The 14,895-nt window shown below is 43.7% G+C and overlaps 2 protein-coding genes across 2 annotated transcripts in view; both read right to left on the minus strand.

Annotated features, from left to right (window-relative positions):
* Positions 1-1,539, minus strand: part of zbbx (zinc finger, B-box domain containing) — a 36,305-nt gene extending 34,766 nt beyond the window's left edge. Inside the window, exons 1-3 of the transcript XR_008696495.1 lie at positions 1,337-1,539; positions 858-991; positions 279-389 (exon numbers count right to left, since the gene is read on the minus strand). The gene's annotated coding sequence lies outside the window, so the exon portion shown is untranslated. The remainder of the gene's footprint in view (positions 1-278; positions 390-857; positions 992-1,336) is intronic.
* An 8,112-nt stretch (positions 1,540-9,651) lies between these two features.
* LOC114867639 (WD repeat-containing protein 49-like) overlaps positions 9,652-14,895 on the minus strand; it is a 22,058-nt gene continuing 16,814 nt past the window's right edge. The window contains exon 19 of the mRNA XM_055514174.1: positions 9,652-14,445. Within this exon, the coding sequence (XP_055370149.1) occupies positions 14,402-14,445 (44 nt within the window). The 3' untranslated portion in view covers positions 9,652-14,401. The remainder of the gene's footprint in view (positions 14,446-14,895) is intronic.

Genomic DNA, 14,895 nt, shown 5'->3' on the forward strand with positions numbered 1-14,895 from the left:
CTTTTAATCTGTCCTTCTATTTCTATATACATACTATTATTTAATTGTTGTCCCTTGTGTGACTGCCAACATGTTAGATGTTGATATAATCCTCACATTTGTCACATGCAGTAGCTTGATGAACTTTCTTTGCCAAGAAGGGATCACTATTTTTCTCTACCTGTGTGTGGATGTTAGAGGTGGTCATAACTGTTTAGTTCGCAGAATTCAAGTATTCTGCATTTTTTGTTACTACTGATTGCAGTCTCTACTCACTCTTCTATAAATCTCAGACTCACCCTCTTTCCTTCTTTTCTTTTCTCCTCTCTTTCAATTGTAACAGTTTTTCCTCCATCTCATTTCTTTCCTCAGCCAGGGTCACAGTACGCATCTGCAGTTCCTGTAGATTCCTGTGGAAACATATACATATACTCATACATATGCAATTCACCAACAACAATCAATCAGACAAATTATCAATGTAGTCAGATTAGACAGCCAGGCCTTTTAAAATATTTTAAATGTATCTGCTGCACTGGCCTGCTTCCTGACGCTACAGTACAACTAATCCATACTTTAATCAATTAGTCAGTGGATCAAGGTACCACCAAGTCAGATATCAATTCAGTTCATTACCGGATGGCAAATGAGAAACTACAGTAGAGGCTGAGCATTATGAAGAACACAAATGCACTACACTAAAAACTTTTAGAATCTAGGTCACAAGGTTTATTACATGTGAAATTCCATTTTATGAAATGCCCATTCTCTGGGCAAAATTTGAATGGGAACAAATAGAAATGGTATAGTGGTCACGTTACCCTAATGGGCTTCTCCCAAATGGCTTAGATCACATCGTAGATCCTATCTCATCTTACCTGACATTGAGCTTCACAGATTTCGCCTTGTTGTTAGGAAGCACCACAAAGTCATTTAAATTCATGTCTCTTTTTTCTGATGGCTCGAGTATTCCTCTTGTGTCTGTTGCTAGGCTTTTCACCAAGATTCTCTTCTGCAAGGAAAAAAAAACAGTAATGCAGCTGGGCTCAGGCTAAATTATGAACACTGCTGCTGCAAACGAGTAAAACAGCAGGAACGGTTTTGCTCAGGTGTATAAGACATAAGTCAAACAAGTAGACATGTTAGTTTAAGTTTAATTTAAGTGTCTTATATATTTGTCAGATATGTAGTAAAAGTAGTCAGTAAGTTAGACACAATACAGCACGTCGCATGAAACCTTTAAAATGTAACGCGGCAGCTGCTGGGACTTCTTGACAACAGTGTCTGGTAGCGTAAACGCGAAGCTAACGTTACTGTTAGCAACAGTACAATGTAGTGGCTCCGCTGAATAACTCACCTTAATGTGTCCGAGCCTCCCTGATACGTAACAGCTCAGTCTTTCACCTGTTTTACCTGTGCGTATGTGATTGGCATGACATTAAAATGAACTTTATAATAAGTTACGGTTTGTACGTCAACCTCTGAGGAATGTGTCAGCGGCGCGCTCCCTGCGCCGAGGATTTGTATTGGCCGCGTTACCGCGGCAACGGCTCCTTCTCTCGCGATACTACCTCAGCTGCCGTGATTTGTTTATTTGTTAGCTTTGTTATGTAGCCTGTTTGTTGACATGAAAGTTTACCTTCCTGAATTAATTGAATAATAGCTAAGGTTTTCTAAGAATTATGATAGCATGCCTTCCCCATAGCCTTGGGTCTCATGCCCATTGGGAATTTCCTTCTAATTAAAGCTTTGCAGAGTTAAGATAAACGTTATAACTCAGATCGATGACTTTATGATGACTTTATTTACTGTAGATCTTTTATGTTTACAAGCCTTAGAGATCAAAAGCAAATAATAAATAGACAACCTAGGATATTGCGTATGTGTCCTTGAAAGACAATGAGAATCTATTTGTAAAAGCCCTCTTCAGTTATCTCTATAATATAGGAGCTATAGCTTGTAACCAAATAGGGACAGACACCAAAGATCAAATCAGAGACAGTGGATGTCCTTCATGGCTAATCAAAGAATTAGATTTGCAGCTGCATTTTTGGATAAATTCCCTTAATTGTTTTGAGGTTTGATTGTGCATGCAGTAGGATGTGGCAGTAGTGGACACTAGAGATTGCAATGGGCTTCAGGAACCGGTTGAGAACTTGAGGAATAAAAAATATTAAAAGTGTGGTGCCATAGTGGCAACAGGGAGCATGATGTGTACACACAGCAGATCACCCCTGAAGAAGCATGACATGTATACATTACGAATGGATTCACACATTATCATAGCAACTTACTATAATTATTATTATTATTATTATTATTATTAGCCTTTATGTTATTGTATGTTACAGTCATTGAAATTTTATTTAGGCATACAGTAAGTCTGTCTGTCTGTCTGTCTGTCTGTCTGTCTGTCTGTCTGTCTGTCTGTCTGTCTGTCTGTCTGTCTGTCTGTATCAGAACAGTGCAGCTAGTCAGTCATCCATCGGACCCCCATGACCAAAGACACTTTTTAAAGCTATTGCAAAAACACTCTTCTATTGCGAGCCATGTCCCTATCTTTACTAGCTGTTTTTTCTAGGTCTCGATCTTACCATACCAGCCTCCCAACAAAACCACCAGACAATTATGGCTCAGCATTCCTAAATCCTGCTTTCTTACTCTCTTCTCTTTCTGTCAGCCTTTCTCCCACTTTCCCTACATTGTTGGCGTATGACCTATTGCTCCTGTCATCAGGGGAGTGTGGGTGCATGACTTATTGAGCGTGCCCGTGTGTATGTGTGGCTGTGGATGGTCATTTAGGGCCGTGACCCCCCAGCTGGATTCTGTCTCTGCTGCTAAAAAGTGACTCTGTACCCGCACCCCCACCCCCCTTGCTCCCTCGCAGCTCTGCCTGCATAGACAGCAGGGCATGCGGTGGCATACCAATGAGCAGACGGGTGAGAAGAAAAGCAGGGGATGAAGAAGTAAGAGTTGGAAAGAGGAATATAGAAGCGAAGGGCGGGGTTGGGAGGGGGCATGGCGAGGGGCCAGAAGGCACATGGAACAGCAAAAGCAAAGTGAAAAACAAGAATAAGCAACAGAATGCATGAAAGGAGGGACAGAACAGCAGAGCAGTTGCAGGAAAAGGACAAGCATTGCGCTGTGAAATGTCAGGGCTATTTAATTCATTAGGAGGCAATGATTATGGCGCTGTACTGAATGTCATCTGCCGGGTTAAACCCTCCTCGACAGCCTCATGCTGGATATATATTGACTGTTTGGCAATGGCTGGAAACCTTTTAGTGATGACAGAGAGGCAGCAATAAGGACAGAGGGAAATAGGAGAAAGCAGGCAGGCAGCCAGAATCAACACATTTCTTTATGACGCCTGGTATGCACAGGAGGGTTCTAGATAAACCTGGCAGCATTGACGAAATAATGGGAAAATTGTTAAATAACCTTGAAAAGGGTTATTGGGAGCTTTTTCATCCATCCACCTCTTTATTCTGATTCAGAGTCACCGGGGGATAGAGACTATCCCTGCATGTGCAAACCACAGGGAAGCATGTCACCAGTCCATCATAGGATTAGCACCAGGCAGACGCATTTATGCAAGCAATTTTAATCTTCTAGTTCACCTGATCTTCACCTCTAGAAGGATGGGAGGAATATTAACAGAGAAACAGCCCGGGACTTTCTCATTTTGTCTGTCAGGCAGTGGTAACCACTAAGCCTGCGCTGCCCCCTCTGAAAATGAATGGTAAAGGAATCATTTAGCCCTGCTCAAATTGGATCCTGACCTGAATTTATCTCACCAAGTCAAACTAAATTACTCTGCATTAAAAAGAATGTGAATGATGTATTAATTGAAGTCAACCTTCCAAAATTAACCTTCAGTTAAATGAAACATTATAAGAAATTAGTGATGCTGGCAAGTCAAATCATTCTATCAACACTGTCCTGCTACTGTACAATAGGTCCTGGAATCTTTTATTCTCCTTTTAGGTCGTAATTGTATTTTAAATAAACATGTACAATGATTCAGTGCACTAAATAATGTTCAGTAAGTCCATGATTATTGAATCATTCTTACTTGATAATTTTAAGAATTGCGGCAAAAAACGGATGGTTTTAGACTCTTTTAATATCAGGTGTAAAGTCCTGTATTAAAAAGTCCTGTAAAAAAATAAAGTCCTGTACAAACAAAATTCTTCTTCTGCTGTTCTCACTCCTGAAAAGCCACTCTCAGACCAGAACTGCGAGAAGAGGTACTCAGTGTAGATGCCTTGGATGTGAGTTAGATGATGAAGAGGAAGAGAAAAAGAAAGGGAACAGAGATTGAGGGTTGGTTCCTTTACTATAAGCCACAGTGGGACATGGAACATGAACAGGAATACTTGTCCAGGTACTTGACACCATGAAGAGCATCCAGTATACCAACTCCCCTAACGATGTCTTCATTCATGCCTAACTCCATGCTGAGAGTCTCACAGGGCGAGCAAGTGAGTAGCTAACTCTCTGGACTGAAAGACAGATAGGAAATTAGAGAGGAAGAGCAAAATTGGAGTGGGAGGGAATAGGTGATAAAGAGAGCTGAGGTGCGAGCGAAATAGAGAACAGAGCAGGCAGGATATCAAGGTGTCAGGAACTGATGGCAAGTCAGTCAGTGGGTGTCACAGCGAACGAGACAGAGAGGTAATGAGAGCTCTGGAGAGCGGACGAGATGCCAGAGGGGCTGGATGCAAAGGCCAAGCAAAAAGGTGAGGGGTTATGGGATGGAGGAGGAGGGTGGTGGGAGGGGGTGAGGGAGAAATGAATGCGGAAGAGGGGGGAGGAGCGCTCGGGAGCACATGCAAGGGCCTCTTCATCGCGTGGAGCACCTCGTGGTGGTGCTCGTGTCGCCCGTGTCGCGCCTCTTGACCCGCACATCCGTCCAAACCCGGACGAGGCGTGCGAGTTATACAGATGAGGAAAAACATCTGGTTCGAAGCATCCAGTCAAAAAGTCACAAGGAGCCTCTACTTTTAATCACGGTGGGACAAAGCGGATGTGCAGCACCGTACGTGGATGCGGTGAATCCCAAGCATCCGTCGGGCAGCGGTGAATTGCAAAATGAGGCTTGTGCGGATGCTTTGACAGCAACACTGTCTCGCTTGTTAAAGCTGTGTTGAAACACAATTATGTGTCATTCCTTTTTTCTCTATTTCACCCCCATTCTATTATACCCAGTTCTAGGAAAGGTAGCGCGTGTGACAGTAACTGCTGCTGGAAATCTGGGTCAGACATGACATTTAATAACCTGGGAACAAGCTGATACTGTTTGATCACATCAGCCTATTGTTCTGCTGTGGATTATAGAGACAAATGGTGGCATGAACAAGACTTAGAATAGACACTTTTTTTCATCCTCCAGTGTTTCCAATTGTAAAACAACGTGCGTGGGAGCACAGGTAAAAGAAAACTCCAATGCTTTGCTTGATCACTCCTGCGCAGACACACACGAGCGCAGACACACACGAGCGCAGACACACACGAGCGCAGACACACCATCAAACCGGCAACACGCACCCACTGTGCCACCTAGAGGACCCGGCCCGGATTTATTCCACACGCACTGATGAGACAGCGGAGCGGAAGGGGTCACAACGCACGTCCTAAGCTCACACTCCTCTGCGACTGTGATTTGTGCCATTCATCACAAACAATATGCTGTTAATTTCCCATTAGTACATTTCCAAAGCTAAGTGCAACAGAAAAAAGAACCCGGGCACCTGAGTGGCAGTGAGTCAGTCGTCGACGTGTCCTGTTTGTGACTGGGTTTGTTCAACCTTTGCACCTGTCACTTCCTGTTTCTCACACAGACATTCAGTCACTGCAAGTAGAGAAAAGCTAAAGTTCTGCAAATACATGATTAGTATCTGGAACCGATGGAGCGTTATCACAGACTGTCCCCCTGAAAAAACACCCTGTTCTCCACCGCAAGAGGAAGCTGCTGCCACAGCTTCAGATTGATGACCTGCACATTACAGCCGTGACCCTGGTAGAATTAGAAAGGAAAAGAAAATGGATTCACCATCCTCACTGAAGCTGAATCCTCACCGCCACCGCCTCCATTACAGCCACCGTCATCTGAGGACAAATACACAGGCAGCCCTTTAGACCAACTCCAGTTCACTGAACTGGTTTGGGCTGCAGCCGCTATAATCCTAGATGTCCGGCCACACAATCAGAAAGAAGGAAACAAAAAGACACCTGGAGGCTCAGATCAAACTACACTGAAAAAGCCTAGAAGGTGGAGAAATCCAACACTCCTCAGAGAGAAGGTGAATTAATTCGTGCATATTTTTCAACACCAACTAAATCTTCGCCGTTGTGGAGATGCGCACGCAAGCAGCAGACTGCAGTCAGCGGAAGATCGCCCCTCGCCAGCTCTCCCCCTCCTCTGCCACGTTAAATGCTCAGGCATTAGCTGCTGCATTGTGGTGGAAAATGGAATTTAATTAGCTTTGTTGAACTGTGTTCACTTATCCAGCCCCCAACAGTAAACAATCCTGATTTTAGCTAATCGGCCCTGTATCACCCCACACCACCTGCCAGAGCTGATTATTTATGGACTGATGGGCAGACATGCAAAAACGCAGAGAGCCTGATTGGCTGTGGCTTTGCTTTTCATCATATATAATCACTGTCATAACACACACACATATACATACCTACTGTACGGCGCATACATGCATACACTTGGGGTGGACGGTTTCTGTCATCGCAGCACTTTCCCAAACAGGCTCTGATTAAACAGCGGCTTAGAGCGCTTTAATTTCATGGAAGAACAGACAGCAAGAGAGGCAGCGATGAGGAGAGATGGAGAGAGAGAGGAAGAAAGTGGGCGAGAGAGAGAGAGAGAGAGAGAGAGAGAGAGAGAGCGGGGGCAACAGATGCATGGACAGGAAGGGAGAAAAGGAGCTGAAGGCAGAGCTGACTGATAGAAACACAGAGAATGAAACAAGCAGCCGTCAGAGTAAATTGAAAGATGGATGGAAGATGAGGCAGAATGAGTGGGGCTAAAAGTAAAGAGGGGGATTATTTAACCGAAGGAAGGCTGCGATGATAGACAGGATGTGAAGGAGGGAGAGAGGACGTGGATGACTGGAAAGAAGACAGAAAAGGGGAAGAAAGTGAACGATGAACTGTATGAGAGCGATCCGAATGCACGTCCAGAATTTCAAACCCGTCCAACAGGAGGCAGGTGGAAGTTGGACAAGACACACACTGCAGGCAGGAGGAGGGCTTCAATATTTTACTCGCATAAATAGTTTAAATCCCTGCTAAAAATCTGTGAATGCTGCGTATTTGCGATTTGTCTTATACGTTCCGTCACACAACGCGCCCGCTGCTTTTATCTCGGCCCCTGCTCGCACACACACACACACACACACACACACACACACACACACACACACACACACACACACACACACACACACACACACAGCCCATAAAATTTTCACGACGCACACATGCTTCCAGTTAGAGGTTGAATGGGAAGGGGAGGGAGATTATTAGAGGAAATCAGCCACGGGGATGTGACCACGGGGCCAAACTGTCACAGCACATTCTGAGTCAACACACAAGTGAGCGAGCGTGTGGGGGGAGAGCTAAGTGTGTGTGTGTGTGTGTGTGTGTGTGTGTGTGTGTGTGTGTGTGTGTGTGTGTGTGTGTGTGTGTGTGTGTGTGTGTGTGTGTGTGTGTGTGTTTCCCACTCTCACACATGCAGCTCTGTAGATGTCCTCACCTAATTGGTTCTGGCTGAGTTTTTAGCATTCTGAAAAGACAGTAAAGGCCATACATTCACGCACACTCACACCAAGCATAGGGTTTAAAATGCAGGAGGGGGCTTAAAATATATAAGCGCTCACAAATCCATTTGCTTTGAAGAGCTCAGCGTGGCCTTAAGGAGAACGATGCAGTGTCTAGCTATGGTACCAGAATAGTAATAATATATGAATATTAATGCTACACTCTCCGCTCCTATAGACGCCACAGGACCTTTACGGCTGCATGTTTCACGGTGAACTGCATTACATGACACGTGTGCTTAAGCCTCGACGCGGTGCAGGTACAGTCTACATCACGTTACCATAGCGTTGCATGGGTTCACAATAACCATCAACAGGCTGCTGTGTAATCGCCCCCGTCTCCATTCACGACTTCTCCTCCATTCATCTCGCTGCCGCCCTGGTTTTTCTCGTTGTTTTTCCTGCTGTTTATCTACAATTTCTTTCCCGTCTCTCTCTGTCTAACCTCTGCACCTCCTTTATCTTTTTAACTACCCTCGTCTTCCTTCATCCCTCGGTTCCTCTTTATTTCCTCCCTCATCGTCCGTCCCTTCCTCTTTTCTTGCTCATCCAGTCTACGCCCTCCCTGACCTCACTTCCCTTCATCTTCCAGGTCCTCGCCCCTTCGTCTTCCTAAATTGGACAGACTGGGGGAGATAAAGTGGTGAGGAAGCCTGTTTTGACTAGTGAGGGCATCGGTATTTACAACCAACGCCTGCGTGAACCTGCTGATCAGCAGCTGCTGTAGCCCAGGAAAGCAGCACTCAGTGTCAAAGTCAATTTATTGCCCTACACCTTCTCAATATTAAGACTGTTTAAAACTGCTACTAAGCATTCTGATAGCATGCGTCTTCCTGCTCTAAGTCAAATGTTCCCCTCGCATTGATTTAACCCACACACGCACACATAGACAATTATGCCCACAATCTGCTTGAGCCATGCTCCCTTGGACATACAGTAGCTGTACAGCAAGCTGATGGATGGTTTTCATCAGAGTCGTGTCTTTTGGATGCAGCACTGCTCTGATTTATGATACTAAGCACGTGGTGTTAATGGAAAGGTGCTGGTTGTTTGTATTTTGAGTCTCCTTAGACCAACGTCAGTACAAAATATATAGTTACAAAGTACTGAGAGCAGTATTTGGAGTTTTTACATCGGTCTGCTGCATCTACTTATGGGATTATTATTGGGGACTGGGACGTTATTTTGTTATTGGCCATTTTCCAAGGTATTCACTGAATTGAGTTCTGCTTTGTATAACTTAAGTTAATCATTTCACAGCTGGGAAGCTGTCAGTTTGCATTTGTTTTGTTTTTCACATCAATACAGTAGGTATGATTTAATTAATATAGACGGCTGATGTATAAATGAGCTATGCATTATATACAGTACCTAAGTTTCAAAGATAATGACAATGGCATATACAGTAATCACAGCTGACGCTGCTTATGGTGCAGTGGCTGGCACTGTCGCCTCACAGCAAGGAGGGCGTCAATCCCTCGGGATCCCTGGGTTCTCTTCGGGTTCTCCGGCCTCCTCCCACGGTCCAAAGACATGTGGTTAAGTTGACTGGCTACTTGCCCGTAGGTGTGAGTGTGTGGGTGAGTGGTTGTGAGTGGTGGACCTGCCCTTAGCCTGTTGGGACAGACTCCAGCACCCCCCACGACCCCCCACGGGATTCAGCAGTAGAAAATGGATGCTTACATGCTGATTAAGTTATATTGATGAAACATAAAGAAGCAACACAGAAGTGTCCAGGATGCAGCTAAAAAGCTAACATAGTGATAGAAACCTAAATGTATTAGAGTTCATGCAGTATAATATATAATAAAGTAGAGAGTCATGCGGTAGCAGGCTTTATTGTCCAAAGAAATAAATGCCATAGACAGTTATTATGAATTGTCTTTCATTCAGGTAAACATAGGAGAGAGCCTAGTGTCTCTCATTCTCTCTGAAATTAGGTTTATAATTCTGGACCTGCAGCATCTGAAACATGGAAGAAAAAAACGAACTTTGGGTTTGGAGTGTTGTGTTGTGACATCTGTTCAATGCATGAGTTGGTGCAGTGCATCCCGACCGTATACGTATCTGAGTCATAACACCCGCTCTCAGTAAATTAGCCGGTAATTACAGGGGAGAGAATGCGGGAGTGTGTGCGGCAGCAAAGCAAAACCTGAGGGGTGAAATACTGTACAGCTGAGACGTGCGTGGGAGGATCGTGTGTGTGTGTGTGTGTGTGTGTGTGTGTGTGTGTGTGTGTGTGTGTGTGTGTGTGTGTGTGTGTGTGTGTGTGCGCGCGCGCACGTTATTAATCTGTATGACAATATATCTTATTTGTGGTGGACGCCAGAATTAACCAGGCAATACCAAGATGAAAACTAAATTAGATGACAAATGTAAATTTGATTTATGGTAATTATGCTGCAATCAGGCAGCCGGAGCTGCAATGTGCATGCGGACCCAGAATAATTCACCTGCTTCCAAACTCATACATACAAATGAAGCTATCTTAAAAGAAGAGCATATGAATACTACCATGCATTATTCAAACACACAAGGCAATATAACAAACCCAGGCATTTGAGGCCAATTAAAGTATGAAACATGCGTTTACGTGTGCGCATGCATATAGATGTGCAATACACTGGGCACTTGTAACAGCTAGAACATCTACAATAACTTAAAAAACACAAATTACTGTAATTCTTCAAAGGCTGGAACCGCAGTTTAGAGTCACTAATTATGTTAACTCCTGCGTGATATACAGACTCATATACAGTACGATCATAAAGATTTATGAAGCCACTACAATGCATGAATACGAGTGGGGCGGGTGCACGTGTGAGACTTGAACGCCACCGTAAGCCAACAAAATAATGGAGGCAATGAAATTAGAATAAACTTTAAAAAGGTAAGTTATTTCATGCACACACGCAGATAAGAGACACGTAGACTGTAGCCGGGCACTTTCATCAGAGAGTTTGTTTCATTTCCTCTATCATGGGCTGGGGCTTTATTCATCTTCATAAGAAAGCAGAGGAAGAGCAGTCAGCTCCTAATAGCGCGCTGATTTACATGATGAGTGTTTAGCCCCATAGAGAAACTCCTGGGAGCACACACACACACACACACACACACACACACACACACACACACACACACACACACACACACACACGGAGGACCGTAATTTGTTTTCCTATTGCTAAAGCAAAGACGCCGGCACACAAACGCACAGTCTCACACAAATCTATACTCGGGCTCGCGCTCATGAACAGGAGCAACAAGGCGAGCCCTGCTATAAACAGATGAGTTAGCAATCAGGCACTACTTTGCTTGTTTAGCGTGTAACTCAATTTGAAATGCTAACACTGCCATAGGCTCAGGGGCATGAAGCGGCATCAGCCCACTTCCTCGCAATTTAACTCCACTCTTTCAGCGCGGAGCAGTTGTGCAGTGGCCCCATGTTTTAAACAGTGGATGAAATTAATTGGGAATTTTTGCCACACATCATTTGCACGCTGGACCTACTTTGAATTGCAGATACAAAAGAAGAGGGGAGACAGACGTGATGTTCTGCAGCATATTTAAGTGAGTGTTAAGTGTGCTTGAGGATGTTATTTCTTTCAGCTTATCTGATGTGTGTGTGTGTGGGGGGGGGGGGTTGTATGTTGTAGAGCTTACATTAATGCTAATGACCTCTATCTCCATCATTAGAATCCATCAACAGTTAGAGACGCGGTGGCTCTGGGAGGCGTGATAATGACAAGCGCGAGGGGGAGGAAACTAATCATTAAATTGATCATGTGTGTTAATATGCACACGCCCCATACAATTATACATGCAGGCGTCACTCCTACAGCGCAAACACAATCACATGCAAGGATTTAACATATATATAGAGCAGCAGCTTAGAAGACACTATTAAGATACATAAATAACCACAAAAGTATTGGACCGAACGTGGAAATATGATAATGATAAAAAGAGCCACTCACACATGGCTCCTCAATTACTGTAAGAAAGATGAGGAGAGGTTTTTCTGAAACAACCATTCTAGAATACGAGCAGTAATGATGCTGAAGTTTCCCATAAAACACCGTTTCAGGTTAAAACCCAGCTGCTAATTCATCTTAAATAGATTTGACATGATGAAAAAAGTAAAAGTTACAAAGAAACAAATCTAAGGAATCACAGTGATGAAGCGAGGAGAAGCCTCGTTTCATCAAGTGTCTATGAGAAGCACAGAGTGGATGGAAGAACATAAAAACACAGATACTAACACATTATACAAGTTACCGAACTTAGAACAGAGGCTGGAAATTTGACTCCACGATCAGATGCCAGGAAAATTCTTCCTCTTCGCAAAAGTTTCTTCAAAGAGTCGGTATGATATCGCTTCATCAAAAACGATATTCATAAGAAAATATTTTACTAATTACTGCCAATCACTGGCTCGTGCTGTTTGAGCAATTTACTTGCAGAAGCTGCAGGATCTTGTTCTTGGGTCATAGGAATTTCGATTAAGCCGAGTGAAGTTCTGCAGGACTGACAGCTTCACGTTCATGTTTGCTGGCTGTCGACGATAACAGGTGGAGCTCACAGCGAGGGCGCTAATTAAAATCAAAATCAACCTGGCTGCTTGTAATTGCTTTGCCACCTCCACATTGTGGGTGCGCACGCGTTATTGTGCGAAGCCGCTGCTAAATTTTGCATTTCACAGGCTGCTTTGGTTATTAGACGTGTTCCCAGCGATCGCTCTCGTCTCGTCTTCTTCGTTATCGTTGCACGTGATCTGCGCGGCTGTGCAAAAACACAGGCAGTAACTGCTCTCACCTCTCACTGTGCGGTTGTGTGTCACAGGGCAGCGTCTTATTTCTCCAGTGGATACCGGAGTACTTTGTGTTGCAGCAGAGATTAGACCGGGAGCCCAGACCCATCAATATCCATGACTCGTGTATTGCTCGCAAACACGTACACACACAGTGATGGAGTGAGCGGAACAGGGCTGACGCTCTCATTCACCGGTGAATAGCTGCTGTGATGGACTGAGGCTATTTAGACATACACACACTCAGCTGGTGATGGAGTGAGGCTATTCCCTCTCCTCACCTCATGCCCAGCAGCTGGCTGTCAGCCCAGCCTAGACTTGCCAGTTGGGCCCTCCACCAAATCACCCCCACACACACACTTTTCAGACGAGCTCAGTACAGTACACACACACACACACACACACGCACACACACACACACCCAGCATTGATTCCAAACACTCACGCCTGGATGGCAGTTTCCCTCTAGTTCCCACTTCTCAGGTGTTTTCAAAACTCAGTTATTCCTTCACAACGCGAAGCCCTTGTCCTTGGGACTACACAGACATCTAAATTCTCCCGCCGGCCCACACCTTCCATTATCATTATCCTCCTGAAACAGTTAGACTCTACATTAATATTACATTACTCCTCTGATTTCTTACGTTTTTATGCTCATGTAATGATAATTTGTGGTCTCAGGTTATACTGATTAAATAAAAAGGCTCGTTCCCTACAGCCCAACATGGCTTATTTTATTTTACATTTTCAGCTGTGAGAAGCATCAGCCTGTATTAACTGCTCATTCACTGTCACTGTCCTACACCACAGTACAATAAACAACAAGACTGCTGAGCAGTTATTATATGATTATTAATATCACAATATACCTGTGTCCCATAGAGTTGGTAATGTTGTTTTATTTTCCACAAACATTCCCCATATTTCGAAAACCACTTATTGAAACAATTTATTTCCTCATCCCTGATACAGCAGGTTCCTGCAGCTGGGTTTTCATAATAATATAATATTCATAATAATTTATAGTTACTTTTTAGTACCATGTTTCTACCAATGCCTATAAACTGGACACATGGAGAATATCACTACTGTATACTTGTTATTGTAGCTAGTAATGTAATGTCTGTTTATTAACAATTGTTATCATAAATAATATAGGAGACATTTACAGAAATGCATGGAAAATAGAGGACAGTGAAATAAAATGTTTGATTGTTGCTTTCATGACAATGCATTTTTTAGAGGAGCATTTCAGCGTCTGATTGATGAGCTCCACAAAGTCGTAACGCAGTTGAACGGTCACGGTCATAAATGCCTTTTCATTATGTTACAGGAATAGACAATGATGTTTATTCCAGCAGTAAATGTCATTTTGATGGGAATCTTGGGCAGATGTTAAAGAGACTCCGATCTTAAAGGTTAGATTTGCTTTATTAACTCCTGCTCCCAAAGGTCAAGACAGAACCTTCATGCTAGAAAAGAACTAGCCCAGGTTTTATGGAGCGCGGCCCATAATGGCTACCAACGTCATAGGTTAAGACTTAAGCGTTGTGCACGTGTCTATGTGTGTGGGTGAATGTTAGAGGTGAGCCCAGGGTGATCCTATCCACTGACAACAGGCAACCATTTAGGAATGAAGGGGTGACATCGTTAGTAGTTAGTGCATAGTTAATGTATATGATTTTAATTGTGAATGTTTAAAGCAATTGTCCCAACTTCACTGACTTGTGGCCTGAAACACACATCTTATCGTGCCCTCGGCCCAGCGGCGTGGTTAGTTCTTCTGGGTGTCTGTGCAGGCGTGATTTGGTTGAGTGGCTGGAAACAGAGAAGGTGCCAGCGTGTAAATACACACCACTAAAACATTACGCCGTAAATTAGCACAAGAGCAGAGTTGGAAGAACACAACAAGATCAATAAACCCAATCAGTCACAAATTAACCGCTCAATATTTCTCCAAACCACATCAACAATAAATGGGCTGCATTACATTTGTCAGCTATGGATAAACACTTTACTTGTTTTATGATTGACTGAGAAAATGGATTTTTTACTTACCGTTGTTTCTGATCATTTTATGTAATGTAATGCAAAAATGAGACTCCATGAAAACAGGGAACTGTGGACTATAATGTGCCAATAACCACAACATCAATGAAGACAGTCGCACACTGAATGCAGCAGCGTAAAGCACACACGTCCTCATTGGAAGCCTTTGGTACATTTAATGGTTAGATGTCAAAAAGGGAGTTTATGTAGCTTTTGAGT

The sequence above is a fragment of the Betta splendens genome, chromosome 13 (assembly GCF_900634795.4).
Source record: "Betta splendens chromosome 13, fBetSpl5.4, whole genome shotgun sequence".
Classification (NCBI taxonomy): Eukaryota; Metazoa; Chordata; class Actinopteri; order Anabantiformes; family Osphronemidae; genus Betta; species Betta splendens.